Raw genomic sequence first — 16116 nt, forward strand, 5'->3', positions numbered from 1 at the left:
AATATACCTGTATTCACCCTAAAACCCTTTTTTTTGTTAGCACCTGTCTCTTTAAGAGCCCCTCCCAAAAAAGCTAAGTCTGCTTTGATTGGTCAGTGTTTGCGGGTCATCTGCTTCTACCGCTTCGCCATTGCAGCCGGGAAATGACTGTAACTGCACTACAGCTGCACTTTCTACCTATATATAGTTAGTTGTGACCTCACAACTGTACGGAAGTCCTGATGGCTCGTTTAAAGGCACAGTTTCTGAATACAAGCTGTGTGCATATCTCTGTGGATTGACCGTTTTGATACTATCACAGTATTAATAAGGCACCTCAACCTGCTTTATAATCAATAAAGACATGGAAATCTCACTTTTTACAACATTAGACATTTAACAAGTTCACTCTTTACCTGGAAATAATAATTAGAGATGCATGCAGAGTGAAAATAGTTTACATTCTTTCATTTACTACTGGTATAGAGTGATGGTGGGCTATACACCTGTGCTTATAGAGCTGGAGTTACAGCCAGGTAACTTGTATTTCTCCTTGTCATTAGTTAATAGCCAACTGCTGCTGTGTATTGGCGTGTTTAAGTTTCATTAACTATGTTAGAGTGCGGATCGTGGTGAGGAGAGGGTTTGCAGTAAAATGTGGGTTGTGGCAAAAGAATCTTTTGGATTTTTGCTGAGGTCGCAATAAAATGAATGAGGAGATTGCATTTTTGAGAGATATTGTTGGTCTGAATGTAGCTTTAGACTAGGTTACAATAGTCAATGATTTTAATTTTCCCATCAGCATTTTCATGTCTCGCCTCCGCCCATCTACCCTGTACAGATCTCAATTGAGTACCAGAACTGCTAACATTCAAAAATAATTTATTTCAGAAATGTACTGTGATCATATATTCATTCAGATTCTGCATGATAAGCTTTTGTTGCGTACAATGAAATCACTCCACAGAAGAAGAAAAGAAGTAGATGACATTTTTTTTTTCAGTTTTTTTTAACTATGAAAACTAGGAACACACCACTGAGTCTTCACTATAGCGTTATGAGTCCGCCTGGCAGGCGGCTGGACGGTGCCAGCCCTCTGTGGCGTTACTCCAGGCAGGTTTACAGATGCTGCATGACAATCTCTTTAAAACCAGACACACAGTGAATGATCTGTAAAGCATACGCACAAGAAGTGTAATCACACGCACACATACACATGCACACACGCGCATTAGCATTTGAGACAATACAGTCACACCTCAATAGTACAGAGTGGTTGATTACAGAAAGAGAAAGAGGTGAGGCAATTCAATGACATCATCTCTTGGCGCAGGCTCATTGCTGCCTTGTGATTGTGAGCAGTGACAGAGAAGAGTTATAGAGAGGCAAAGTCCCTCCCCCTTCCAGGGGACCACCATAGGGCCTTATTTCCCCAAAAAACATGTAAGGTAATGAATGGCGCAAGACAGATAATTATTTGATCCCGTTGGAATTGAGCCATAGATTACATGTATGATGATCGTCAATTTAAAAGATAATTCTGTTTGTCGTAAAACTGTTGAAGTATAAGACTGTGAAAATATGTAAATAGAAAAGATTACACACTCCAAAGTTTTCGTTACGTCTCTCTGAAGCTACGATGCCTGTGTTTCATACCGGGATGTAATGTTACTCACACGAGCAACAGGTCCTGCTCGTTCTTTCGCTTTTCTGCTGATAAAACTTCGCTGGTAAGGTAAGGTAATGTCACATGTGCTGTGAAACATAGCTTGCGAGCCGAGCAGCACAAAACTAAGTGGTAGTATGACAAACCTACGAAAAACTGTGACTTTCTTTACCTGCAAAATATCTTTGAAATTGACCAGTATACGTGTAATTCATGACTCAATTCAAATGGGATGAAAAAATAATTTGTCTCTCCGTACGTGTATACATATTTTTAACGAAAGAAGGTCCCATGGGGTCCACCGGAAGGGGAGGAACTTTGCCCCTCTATACCAGCAGGGAAGGAAACCGGAAGAAAAAAACAACAGTTACACTTTACTTGAAGGTATCTACATAAGAGTGACATGACATTGTCATGAACGTGTCATAAACATTATAAACAAGTCATAAACGTTTACGACATAACGCTTCTTTTAGTAAGTGTCATTCGTTTTTTGTCATGACACGTTATGGTTGGGGTTAGGGTTAGGGATCATGTGTCATGACAGTGTGATGTGTTCATGACAGTGTCATGTCACTCTTATGTAGATACCTGTAAGTAAAGTGTTCCCAAAACAACAACCTTTGTGTCTTATCAAAATCTCACTCTTAACATTTTAGCAGAACCAGCAGCTGTGCCAATATGTGCCTGTCCCAGTCCAGGTTGAATTTCAAAGCATTTCAGTAGACATATGCAGAATGATACACTGTGTATATGCGAGCCAGCAAAGGGTGGAAATAAATATGGGTCGTGAATGCAAATTATTTCACAGCCCACATCTGTCAGGATTAAAAGAAGGCTCTCGAGGCCAGCCAAAAAGGATGCCGCAGTCAAGGGCACCGTCAGCAGTTCAGTAACAATTGGTGCCTGATATCATAAATACGTGTTTCTCTATCAAGGCATCTTTGATCCACTGAAACACACTCACAAAAAGACTTAAACACTTTTCACTTTAACAGATATACACTCATTTCATATATCTGCAAGATCCTTCAGGCACGGCACAGTCATTGACATTTGACCCGCCGTGGCCAATTTGCATGTTTTATTGATGTATTTGTGTGCTCTAGGCCAGAGAGCTGTTTCCATGGAAACCTATGATTGTTTCGCCAATGTCCGCTTAAATCTCTCCCGGCCGACACATTATTCCACATCCACGTCTGTCTTTTATCACTTCCTCTTTTTTTGTTGTTTTTACATCCAGTTCATCCAGTCCAAACAAACACTTGTCCTTTCACTTCCACAATATGGCTCCATCGTATTGTTATTTCAGTCTCCATCAGTGCAGACTCTGCATTGACTTGATTTTGTCTTTTAGGTACATCTACTATATATAGATATATATCTATATATAGATATATATATAGATATTTATATTTACGTGTGTGTTTGTGTGTATTTTTAAAGATTATTGTGACTTTGTACAGAATCAAAGAGATTACCATTTGATTGTGTTCAAAGAAAAGTAACAAAATAAAGGAGGAAATATGCAAATAATTCAAATAGCAAAATAAAAATGAACAGATGATGCAGAGAGTATTTTATCAACTGGTGAGAGAAATCTACACTGGCACACTTCCACACATTAAACAATAAAAAAGTGCTCCAAAAAGTCTCTATAGTGTTGTTCCGCATGTATCCAGGCTGACTAAAGAAAAAGAACATGTAAAAAAGAAAACTAATTGAGCGAAAGAAAGGAGTAAATGACTTGATTGAGTTGACTGCGCGTTTCTGTGTTCTCCTTCAACACAAGTTGGGTAGATATTTCCAGAAACTTTGATGTCCTTTTCAGCATTTTTCACACAAAGGAGGAGAAGCCAGCGATTGGGGCCCGCGAGCCAGGGGCTAGGCTGCTGGGGGGCCTGTAAAGGGTGCTGTGCTGGCTGGGGGGGTTGGAGCTCTGCTGGGAGGGGGTGGGAGTCCGGCTACCTTTGGGCCTGAACAGGCTGCCCTGGCCCTGGGGTGGGCCCTGGGGCGGGCACTGAGGCGGGCCCTGAGGCTGGCCTTGGGCTTGCTGAGGCTGGGGGCTAGGTGAACTGAGCTGGGGTGGCAGTGGAGGTAGAGGAGGCAGTGGCGGTGGGGCGCAGTGATCCGGGTCGCCCGACTCGGACTCAGTGTAGCTGTAGGCCTGTGCCCGGGATATGCCTTTCTGTTGGCGGCGCCAGGAGTTGTAGTAAGTGGGGTCGCTTATGTAATGGTTGACAAAGGAGTGGGTCTTCTGTCGGTTAGGGTCCACCTCGTACTCACTGTCGCTGCCCTGTGAAAAAAAGAAAATAAAGAAGAGATATTATCGTGGAGTTAGCATGGGCTGACTCGGTAGTGTTTCCATGTGGAGCAGTTAGAGATGCTGAGACTATAAATGTAAATGAACATGACGTTATTGAATTATTCTGTGCAAAGTCTTCAATTCACAATCACCCCTGTCAAACAACACGCACATGCACACACTTACATTTACAACACAGCACAAGAACACAAGGACGCAAAAATGGTCAAAAACGGACAAAGCATGGTTACGGAATGGATGACTTGTTACTGAAGCGTGCATTGTTAACGGACCATCAACACAAAATAGCAATTTATCTTCAGGACTTAATCAGTATGATCAGGATCTAAGATCTTTGTATCCACACCACACCAGCAAGGTTAGGTGTTGTGTAGCAGTGTACCACATAAAACCTGTAATGGGAATCTGAGGGAGAGGATTGGATGGGGACTAGCAATAGGAACCAGTCACCTATCAGGCTAAAAACATTCAAAGCAGGCAGCCACAGGAACCTCACCAAATGCAGTGGAAGTGTATGTAGGCCACCTGTCCCATATGAAAACACCAGCGCCTCCTATGGGTGAACAAAACAATGGTTTTACAGTACATCACCATAACAGAATGATTAAAATGGCCCAGTCATGATGATGATAATATCATACATATGTTAAACATATATGTCCGCTGTGCCATTCTGGGTGAAAGATGTGAAAAGCTATAAAATAAAAAAGCAACATAGGTTGTGCAGTGCATTCTCAAACATAGAAAGTGTGATTTTGGGAGTTAATTGGTTCGGAAGTAGATTTTTTTTTTACCCCCTTTATTCTTTAAGTCAGTTTTAATTCCCTTCAAGCCATCAGTATAGAAATGACAATAATCCTCAGCACATTCTTGTCACTAACGCTCCACCTTGCTGCTGGCTGCTCCTAGAAACGCTATTGTATTCACGTCAAGTAACATTCAATGAGTCAAACAAAAAGCAATGTGATCACTGAACACTCGCTTATGGTCAACTAATTGCCTTGAAAGCAAGCTGCCAATTGGCTAGCCAGCCTGTGATTAATCAGCGGGCCACAAAGAACTAATGCACTTCTGACTTCGCCAAAATTGTCGCTCAGGCTAAAGCCTGTTTGGAGTATGCATCAGGTGTATTACAAAAGTAAAGCAACAAAGGCCTATTCTTTTCAGAACAGAACACCGCAGAGATGGTGCTGATAATTTGTCTCAAGGTTCTTGCTCTTTTCACTCCTCATATTATCATGTTCAATCTTCCTATACAGAAACCTGGCTGTTGGCACACTCAAGAAGGATACACTCCAGAGCACAGCTCTTAAGTACAGCACATATGTGATACATATGGCAGTAGGCTCAGATTTCCCTCAGCCTTCGACATGGTTCAAGTCTCACATGCCAACCCCCTAAATAAAGACTTTTCCTTTTTAGTTGTCAGTAGAGTTTATAAATGTCCAAACAGACGATGCTTTTGTTGATTATCTTCCTTTTTTTTTTTAAATCTTCTTTGGTTCTAAACAAAAGAAAATGATCCCCCCCCGCCCCCCACACACTCTTATTTTTCCACAAACTAATCAAAGACAGACATTGTGCACAGCAAGGTTTGGCTCAGAATTGAGTTGATCACAATAATCCTACTTTTAAAAAAAACTTTCACTTTTACATTGTTATTCTTCTCAAATAGGACAGTGGGGTGTGAGATGCATCAGTGGCTGCTGTGCTTGTTGTCCATTTGTAATATTGTTAGCCAGCTGTAAACACTTGAGGCCAACCAGTGTTGAAAAGCATTCCAGTCATGCCAGCGTGTTTAGCAACACAACACAACACAACACAACACAATAACAAGTTCCATTCACAGTGGACCAACAAGACATGCTGAGCCACTTCAAGTGGCATTACCTCACGCTAAAAGAATTAACACTGCATTGAGAGATGACACACCACTCCTGTGTGCGCGTGTGTGTGTGTGAGTGTGTGTGTGTGTGGTAGTAGTGGGGAAAAGCCAGTGCAGACCAAGTGTTGACACAGTGAATTTCGTCCTACTCCTGCCTGGCTGTGAAGTCTGCACAACAGATGTGCTGACTCTTGAAATGTCCTATGTACAAGTATAAAGCAATCTGTCCCCCTTTTGCTTCATCACCAGTGCTTGACAATTTGCCTCTGGGACAGCACCCCGCGCGTGAAACAGCTCCTTACTTCAACTCACTACAAGCTAATTACTAGAGCTGAATGCTGTGAAAGAACCAGGCTTAAGGCATGAAATGCAGCATAGCACCTCAGTTTCAAGGGAACCACCATCTTCATTATGCACGGATGTGTGTAAGACAGACACATACCAGCCTGCCAGTGACAATCATTAAACATTTTTTTTTTTTTTGCCATCGTTATGATGTTAAATTAAGCAGAGAAAGAGATAAAGGCATCTATCCAATTAACTGGTGAAACCTCTTGACAGTAGTTTGTTTTATCATCAGAATAATAAAGTTGCCCTGTGTTCCTGTTTACAAAATTGCTAACATCGTAGGAGGGAGAACAATGTGGGAGAGGGGAAAAATAAAACAATGGATGCGCATTTAATATAGGCCAAAATTACCATTTGGTGTAGATAAATCGGCCTTCATCGGCAAATAGGGCAGGTGTTCGGACAATCTATCTCTTGAACTTTGACCTCTGACCTCAATCTAGAGAGAGTTCAACTGAAAATGGCATATGCTGTCATTTCAGCGTTTCTTGTTTTTCCGCAAAGCACCTTATAATTCAAAATGATGTTAAAAATTCTTTGTAAATAACTTTTAATTTTACTTTCCTTTAGTTTATATAATGGCATGAGACTGAAACTACAATCTCCTGGCAAGCAAGGCCCCCCATGCCCCCAAAATTGACGCATACCCCAGTATACGACAGAGTGGGTCAGTTCTTTGTCCTCGAGTTATGGATTATTGCAATGAGGAGGGGGAGAAAAAAGGGGCTGTCTGTGTCACTCTCATTGATGAAGTGAACACAGCAGGAGTCCCCAGAGACAAAGGCAGTATATGTGGGGTTCGAGGGGGATTAAAAAGCCCACAGACATTCAGAGTACATACATTTTTGTGTGCTTTCAGCGATTTCTGTGTAGAAACGAAAAGAAAAAAATTAGGGTGGAGGAAAAACAGGAATAGGGATGTTTAGCATACTGAAATGCCTGCTGCATCAAAGTAAAGCTGTATTTGGTCATCATCAAGGCAGCAATATAGGCCTCTTTAGCAGCTCCAATCCTCTCTTAACTGCTTAATGTATGTTGCTTCAATAACAACAACTATGATCAAGGGACTTGAGATTTTGTTGAGATTAGTGCTGTCCCAGACTGGTGTACTTTGATGAGAGTAATGCAAGCATGTGCTTTCATTGCATTTCCTTACTATTTTTTTTCTGTTTTTCTTTAATTTGTCACCCGTCTGTAGTTTAAGACTAAATGAGGCTAGTTTTCATCTCACAATTCCTCAATTCGCCCACAATGTCTGTCTCTCTTCACTGTCCTCTGTCACGTACGCCTTAAAATGATTAAAAACAAAATGTAATTTATTTGCGGTCATAACTGTCCTTTTTTCTGGGTTATGACATCATATTTGACAGACTGGGCCAGTGAAAACAAAGTGGTGCGTTGTCTCTAGAGACAATCCAAACATTTCAGAGAGTATTCTCGGTTAAGCCCCAGCCAAAAAACAACAGTAGCCAGAGAGACAGGGAGTGGGAGGGTGGAAAAAGGGTGAGACAGAGAGAGGCAGAAACGAAGGAAAGGGAGAGAAAGCATGTAACAGAAGGCAAGACATTTTCATTTCGGTCCCACAGAATGCCACTCTCCAGAGAGAGCATGATCTACAATCCATCTCTGACTCAGAGATGAGATCATCTACTGTATCTTTGACTGGTTTCGGCCTTAAATGACACACAAAGAAGAGTGCCACAGAGACAACCTTGCAAAATGGGAAAGCCTATACTCTAAAGGAAAATAGTCAATAGGGAACTACCTGCAGGGGAGCAGAGCACTAATGGTAGCCTTGTTGCCTTGCCAAGTCAATGTTAGCTTTCTCCAAATCCCCTCTTGAGGAGGAGTACAATAGTCAACTTATACCTGCTGGTGGAGCCCCTGGGATTAAAGAGGACAGACAGCACAATGTCATACTGATAGCTCAGGGTTATCCGCTCAATAAAACTTCAAAGAGCATTCCTGGATTTTTTTTCGAAGCACCATTGGGTGCTGATATGGTGGCCTGTCAGGGGCACAGCAGAGGAGCCCTAGGGAAACAGGCAGGGCTATGTGTGGTGTAGCCCAACGAAGCCAACGCCAGCCCCTTGAATGTGCAGTTAGGGCATTAAGGCCATGTTTGACAATACACAAGTGTGAACGGTAGATATGTCAGAGAGGTGGTGAAATGACGAAATGATTCATTTGAGGGGATGTTATCGTGCTGTGAAAGGTCCTGTCTGTAACGATTCATTGTAGGGATATTTTCATTTGATCTGGAAATAGGACTTAGGTCCCGATAAGGCCAGGTGGGGAGAGATTTCTGGCTGCGGAATTCACACTAGGGGAGGTATCTAGCTGAGAGATGTTCAAGATAATTTGAGAAATGCCTAGAGGGAGGGATTTGTAGATAAAAGAGAACACTAAATAAAAACCAGACTGCAAGATGTTTCACCCAAACCACAGAAAGCTGGGGAGGGAGGCGACATAAACAAAAACAGAAACAACATATGCATATAAGACATTTCAATTCAAATAAAACAGCATGTGAGAATAAATTAAATCCCAAAATTAAATTGACTAAAGTCAGGAAATCAGTCAGGCGGCACACAGACTGATCAATGGAAGAATAGAGAGAGACAGAGATAAAGTCACAATTTATCGATTGCACCCACTTACTGGGAAAAAGCAGTTTGGCTCAGCACATAGCAAACGGCACAACTTACACATTCTAGCAATACTTGTTCATCTATCAGTGCTGACAGTGTCTGCTTAGAGCACTTTAAAAATTCAAGGGATTCAAAACTATGATATTTGACTACATACACCACTAATGAGGCTAGGCTCTGCCACAGAAGAGGAGTGGATAGCCAATACAGTATTTAAGTTTTCCTCAGAGAGGATTTTTACTGACCTGACTTACATAGAATTCAGTAGGAAAGTTGGATAGACTGCCTGGCTGGAGTAACAACTTCCAATACCTAACTATCTCTAAAATAAACTTTGCAGGGTGCATGTGCCCTCGCCATCTTACATAACAAGTGCTGTGGCTGAGTGCAGTGGCCTGTATCCCAGGTGGATGTTTGCAGAGTGACATTCTCCACAGGTCACTGCCTGGTCTAAAAACTGCTTTGCCGCCAGTGAGCAGAGTCATTAATCTCTCATCCCTCCTTATGCATTACTGTAGCTTTATCTTATGAAATTTGCAGGCCGAATGCATTCAGGTGAATGACAGAGAAAGGACACAATGTGGACAGTATGAACTGACACAATACACTGTACAGCTGACAATGCAAAGCTGAATTCCCGAGGAATTCAAGGAAACGACGGTGTGCACACACGGACAGGTGCAAACATGAAACAAATACGCACTAAATGCAGACAGATGAGGAACACTTTACATACAGAGACCATACATTATATAAAAAATGGAGTTGCTACTGTACCTGTGAGTCTGAGATTTCTGAGGGTTTTTCAGTCAGGCTGCTGCTCTCTGCAGGGATCAGGTCATTGTACTTTGTGCTGACGTCCTCGTCTGAATAGTTAAGACTGCCTGGGCTGGGCCTAGGAGGAGATCTGGGCAAAGATAAAGAAAGACTATCAGAATACAGAATATTTCAGTTGATTGTTGTCCTTAACCAGATCATTTTGTTGAACCTTACATTGTTCTTGTGTACCATTTAAAATTAATTTGAAATGTACACTTCCAGTTTATTACAATTTGGGTCTTTTTTTAAAAAGTTGAACCAAACTAAACTTTTTCTGCAACGCTGCTGTGGCCAATCATATACGTGCAAACGCACATTCCTGCTAGATTACTTAGTAACTTTAATGCCATATTTCTACTCTTTACTTTGCGTAACATCCTGTCTCTTAGTATTAAAAACTGCTGTGCAGTGTTTTGGCATGTCAGAAGCATTCACATTCACAGATCTGTTACTCAAATTAGACTTCCTGGATTGTATTTCATGGTCTCACAATACCTTAAACTACACGCCCCCACACATGCAGCCCCTAGATTTCGCTCTGAACACCCACCCTCTAACTGCTTCTAGATCTTGCCCCTTTGTTGTATTAATGGTGCTGTGTACCTAGATCTCAGTTTGATGATTACAATGCTATCATAACCAATAGAAACTATGGCCGAAGTTATGCAAATAAGAATAAAATAAATAAAATATTTCATATTAAAGCAGTTTCTGACAAACAAGCAAATTAAGCTACCCAATGACTTTAGTACACCCTCAGGCTTACTTAAGTCAGAGACAGTAAGCGCTTCATCTCAGGTTCAAATGTATCACTGGCTGTCTGAGTGTAAAGGAGTTCAGCTTGATGAGAATCATGGGACACTCATGAGATGGCTTCCAGCCTCTCCAGGAAAGAATAATCCCCCCTGATTCAGTCCTCATTGTGGGCTGTTGAATGTCAAACCACTGGGCTCTTGTGACTGAATTATAAACTGAAATAGTGCGCTGCTCAAGGGGTCATCAAACAAATGGTAGCCTCAGGCTTTGCTCTGGCAAATGTTATCAGAGCCTACGTGAATGATTGCACAGATTGAACTGTCAGTGGCTTCCTGCGGCTATCAAATATGTCATTCGGATGTATATATTTAAAGAGTGTAAGTGATAGGACTGAAAGAGGATCATTGAAGAGGTACTGTAGTGTTAAGTGAGAATAGGGTCGAGGAGTGGTGTTGAGTGAATCTAAAAGCTGAAGGAAAGAGAAAGAAAAAATGAGGGCAGAGGAAGATGAAATACTGGAAAAACATTTCCTAAAATGGTGTGCTCTAGTTAGGGCTTCTTTAAGTAAATATGTGAGGAAAAAAAGCTCGAGGTGCCTAAGCTCCTCCGTACTTTCCACTGTCGCCGGTCCTGCTAAACAAACACCCATCTGTTTCTGCTGATTGGTGCTGGTTTGGCTGAGACTACCGGGACATACTGACTCCTGTTGACTTTCCAGGCCTGAGTGTCGGCCGCCAGTCGCGGCTGCAGCGCGCGCACACACACACACACACACACACACACACACACACACACACACACACACACACAACCACTTTACACGTCGAAACCACATTAGCATTTTTCTAAAATAAATATAAGTTAAAGGCATTTAAAAAATGTTGTGGGTAAATTCCAGCAGTTTTCACAAGGGCTGGTATTTAGAGTGTGGTGTGGACAAACTGTAAAACTCCCTAGGGAAATCAAATCGCAAGCTGTAATTCAATTATGCTCAATGAGTTATATTAAACTAGTTAATTCACTTAACTTGAGTGGAGGACTGAAACGTGTACAACAGAGAGCTACTTATATACAATGTACTACAGGTCTGTTGATTTCTGTGATCTCTATGTGTATGTTTTTCTCGCGAGCTCCAGTTTTCCACTCGCAGATCAGTCTGGCATCTTGAGATAGAGAAAATTTGGAGCCGTTCGCCCTAACGACCGACCAATCAGCGTTGGTTTTGAGGCGGGTTTAGGTGTGACGCAACGAGAAGCGAGTGTTCAGTCCAAACAACATGGCGGCTTCCATGGATGAGATGAGCGTAGCTATCGCTCAAGTTTTATTCAAAGTAGAAAGTATTATTATTAAAAATAGATTCTTTAAAAAAAAAAGGCAAAAGGGAAGCCCGAGTAGACAAAGGTAAAAAAAATGACTAGTTGTGCAAATTAAAAGCATAAATCACTTGGCAATATTGATTCTTTGGAAACCGGATGAGCTAGCTGTGCTATGTAAGATGAAATCAACAGATGAAATTTACAACAAAAAAAAGATCGGTGTATGTGTATTAATGTACTTGTATTAATGTATTTGTACATGTATTTTGTCATACATGGTATGCATATTTCTCCTGTCCTACCTAAGGTATAAATGTAGATGCGGACTGGGCTTCACTGTATTATGGACATACTTTCTTTACTTTTTCTTCTCTACTCTATTATAATTATGTGTTCTTTTATGATTGGAATTTGCACTATTATACATACAGCTGTTAAAACAATGGATTGTGGGTTATGAATGAAAGTAAATTAATGACAATAAAGAATATAAAAGTTTGACATTTTTGAATAGTAGTTGAGTACATTTTTGTCTATTGACTAATATCGACTACAGCATTATTGAATACTTTAAAGTGATTGCCTAATCTAACGGCTGCTAGATCGTCTTTGTAGCAAGTTAAAAACACCATTTATGTCATTTTTAAATAATGGCCATGTAAAATTACCCCTGAGATCCAATTTTCTAAGATGCAGTCCAACTTAGAAAACACTAGAACAAAAGTTTTTTATCACAGCTCTGAATTCCAGTCTGCACTTATTCCCAAAAGGATGATCCAGCGTAACATTTACCAACTTCCATTTCTCAGCAGTCCTTACAACACAGCCAAACAAAGAGCTGGAGCCAATATAAAGAAATGCTCTTGGGAGCCCACTGGGACATTATGACAAACTGCCTGTTTAAAAACATTGAGGAAGCTCAGTCCACTTTCACCTCTTCTCCTTGACTCTCATACACCGTTGAGTGAGGCGTGAATTATTTATCAGCTCTCTCACTTGGATAGAGAAGGGTCCACTTAATCCTCTCGCAGCAATATTCAGTCAGCAGTATGTCGCGTAAGAAAAGAGAACCAGGGGGTGAAATCAAATCTGCCCCCGGTCTATACTCATTATCAGGCTCTCCTCTTGCTACAATCGCCTGTAGGGACTCATTAACATGTCTGAAGTGTTCAAGAGCTTTGTCACTCAAGAGTGTTTAAAACCATGTTAATCTACACTGAATTACTTCACCAAGACCTCCTTAAACCCCAAACCAGTGTGTGAAAGTAAGTTTCAAACTATTGGAAGAGAATGATACAAAGCCATACAGGAATGATGCTTTTAACCCATCCCTTTTTATCATAACAGCAGTTAAACATTGATTTTCTGGATGTTGAAACTCAACCCCGAAACATATCTAGACTCCTGTGTGTGAGTCCAAGCAGGAGTTTATGTGCTGTCTGGATGGATTTGGACTGCTAATGTCTTAAATAAACTGTAGGATCACATAACAATTGTTTATTTTTAACCAGAATCTACGATGTGCTGTGGAACAGACATCGTATTGTCAATTTTGACAATATAAGTAGTGACATATTAAGTTGTCAGTCACTCAAAGTGAACTGCATTGGCTTTTCCTGTGTGGTTGAATTTACTGTCATGCGTATTTGTCTTTTTGTTAAACTCTGGACATATCGATCTCCAAACAGAGACAATCTCTGTATCCAAAATCAAACATAAATGGCTTTGGCTTTCAGCTCGGAATTCGTATGGATACAGTGGGATTAAGAACGTTTGATTTCTGATCCTGGTATCAGGCAGAGGACTTGGTATTCTGAGACCGGAGATCAAGATGTGGCATTAATCTATAATCGGGGCTCAGGTGTTGGGATTTGGGTTCCTCCGCTGTGGGCTGAGTTCAAAGAGTGTTGAGTCTGAAAGTACATCTGTGCATTCTTTCACTCCCAGCTTTCCCCTCCAAGCCCAGAGACATAATAGGAACCTGCCTGGAAGCTCCTCAAATACCTTGAGCTGCTTTGATCTGTCCTCAAGGCCACACTCACATACAGATGCACTCACCCCAAATATTTCACACATTCTCATACACAAAACAATGTCCTTCTCACAATGTGGACATGCAGACTCGTACACATATGCACACACAGAGGAGGATAATTTCTTTCGGATTTAACATCCGAGTGCACCTGTCTCCCCAAAATCACATCTCCCAGTCAGTACCACGACATAATGCTATGATATCCATATGAAATACAGTCACGGCTGACAAACCTCAACAACATCACTGTAGCTGTCTCAAAATCCACCTCTTGCAGAAACAGGTATTAATGATCTAATGCAAAGTGTACAGTCAAATCCAAAATAGGACTTATGACTCAGTCCCTGCTGTGTTCTTAGCACAGGTGTCAGTCCGAGTGATTGGCTTTAAACAAGGTCATGGTCTCAGCATGCTGCATGTCCTACAGCTGGGATTCACTGAAATACAGAAGCTAATTCAAAGGGAATCCGTAGTGAGCTTTTTATAGGCTGGGTTTAAAAAGCAGGAAGACTGGATTTTAGTCCAAATTGTCAGGAGAGCTGAAAATGTTTTTAGGCATCAGGTGAAGTTTCCACGGATAACACAATTATCCTACCATATGGTTATTTTATTTGGACTTTAAATTGAGCTTCTAGTTTAAATAGCTGCGTAGATCACTGACCTGGTGTAGACTCCGTTCTTTCGGCAGAAAGAGTTTTTCACAGAAAGCCTTCGGTTGTTGAGTTCCAGAGTGGGGAAACGGCCTTCATCCAGGCTGATCATGTCTCCGTGGGTCAGAGCGTTACAGTTGGAGTTGTTACCTGGACATACGTACAGAGACACTGTGTGACCACAGGTCAGACGGACAGGCAAGTTAGTGTACGTGAGGGTGAATGGAACTAAATAATGACTTTTGTCAGTGGGTGAGTGGTGAACAAAATTAGGAAGGATGAAAAATAGATGATTGAATATTAATGTTGCTAAATGTAACCATGGATGAATGAACCATTTGAAGAAAAATAACGGATGAGTGAATCGTAGAGATGTTGTTATGTCTTTTAGGGCACGGCTCAAGTCCAAGTCTCCACGAGGAAATTATATTCAATGTCAATTGTTTGTCTTTCAGTTCTTAAAATGCTGACCATTAAAATAACATGGCATTTGGATATTTTGCTTTCTAAAGCTGTGTATAGTGTTAATTGCATGGCTTTAAATACACAGGGTAAAACAAGGTGTGTGGCCAGGTGCTCGCTTTTAAAACTTGAAACACTGGACTTTTTTTGCTTTTAAGTTTTAAGGAAGTTCAAGAAAACTCAATAACTCATGTTTGTGACTTAATGCAATAGTTTATCATTTCGGGAAAATATGCTTATTTGCTGAGAGTTGCAAGAAAAGAGCAATACCACAAAATGTAGCTTGAGCCAGCAGCTGGTTAGCTTAGCTTAGCATTAAGACTGGAAACTGCTAGCCTGGGGTGTTAATTTGTGGATTTTCTTACCTTCAGACAGAGCAAGGCAAACTGTTTTCCCTTGTTTCCAGTCTTTGTTAGATAAGCTAACAGGCTGCTGGCTGTAGCTTTATATTGAACAGACAGAGATGAGAGTGGCATTAATCCTCTCATCTAACTCTCAGCACGAAAGCGAATAAGCCTATTTCCCAAAACGTGTTTGAACTATTTCTTTAAGTCTGTCTCCCATTGCCAGACCTATCTCCACAGTGCTGCGGAGGAGGGTCTGGCGAGCCCACACAACATTCCGGGATGGGAGAAAAACGTGCTCTGGTCAAATGGCAATTCTTTAAACCAATCACAATTGTCTTGGGCGGCGCTAAGCTCCATACGGAGCAATGGTGCCTCTGCAAAATAGCCTCAGGAAGGAACTTGTTTTGGTGGAACAAGTGTACGTTCAAAAGTCGTGCAACAGAAAACTCGGATTGGACAGATAGTCTAGCTAGCTGTTTGGATTTACCCTGCAGAGATCTGAGAAAATGTTAACCATAGTCCTCATAAATCGACTGGAGTTTAAAATTCCAACACAAAGAAAGCCCAAGGCAACAGATATACGGCCTAAATCCGGCGGAATTTCCGTCGGCAACAAAGCAATCCGGGAAGTGGAACGTCGGGGATATAGACTAATGGCGCTTTTCCATTACATGGTACCTACTCGCCTTGCCTCGACTCTACTCGCCTTTTTTGGTTTTCCATTACAAAAAAAAGTACCTGGTACCTGCTAACAGGTACTTTTTTTAGTACCTGCTCAGTCGAGGTTCCAAGCGAGCTGAGGCGAGCCGAGAAGGTGACGTGAAACCCTGCATGCTGCTGATTGGTTGGAAAGAAGCGTCACTGATCACTGCATTG

At 41.4% G+C, this 16116-nt stretch overlaps 1 protein-coding gene across 4 annotated transcripts in view; it reads right to left on the reverse strand.

Moving 5' to 3' along the window:
• Positions 1–3077: 3077 nt before the first annotated feature.
• sdk2b (sidekick cell adhesion molecule 2b) overlaps positions 3078–16116 on the reverse strand; it is a 79019-nt gene continuing 65980 nt past the window's right edge. For 2 of the 4 annotated variants that reach the window (XM_028567587.1, XM_028567588.1), the window contains exons 42-45: positions 14443–14581; positions 9633–9762; positions 4468–4524; positions 3078–3941 (exon numbers count right to left, since the gene is read on the reverse strand). In XM_028567587.1, coding sequence (XP_028423388.1) covers positions 3483–3941; positions 4468–4524; positions 9633–9762; positions 14443–14581 — 785 coding nt within the window. In that variant the 3' untranslated portion in view covers positions 3078–3482. The remainder of the gene's footprint in view (positions 3942–4467; positions 4525–9632; positions 9763–14442; positions 14582–16116) is intronic. The other 2 variants (XM_028567586.1, XM_028567589.1) reach the window with 1 other exon arrangement.

Source organism: Perca flavescens, chromosome 21 (genome assembly GCF_004354835.1).
Source record: "Perca flavescens isolate YP-PL-M2 chromosome 21, PFLA_1.0, whole genome shotgun sequence".
NCBI lineage: Eukaryota > Metazoa > Chordata > Actinopteri > Perciformes > Percidae > Perca > Perca flavescens.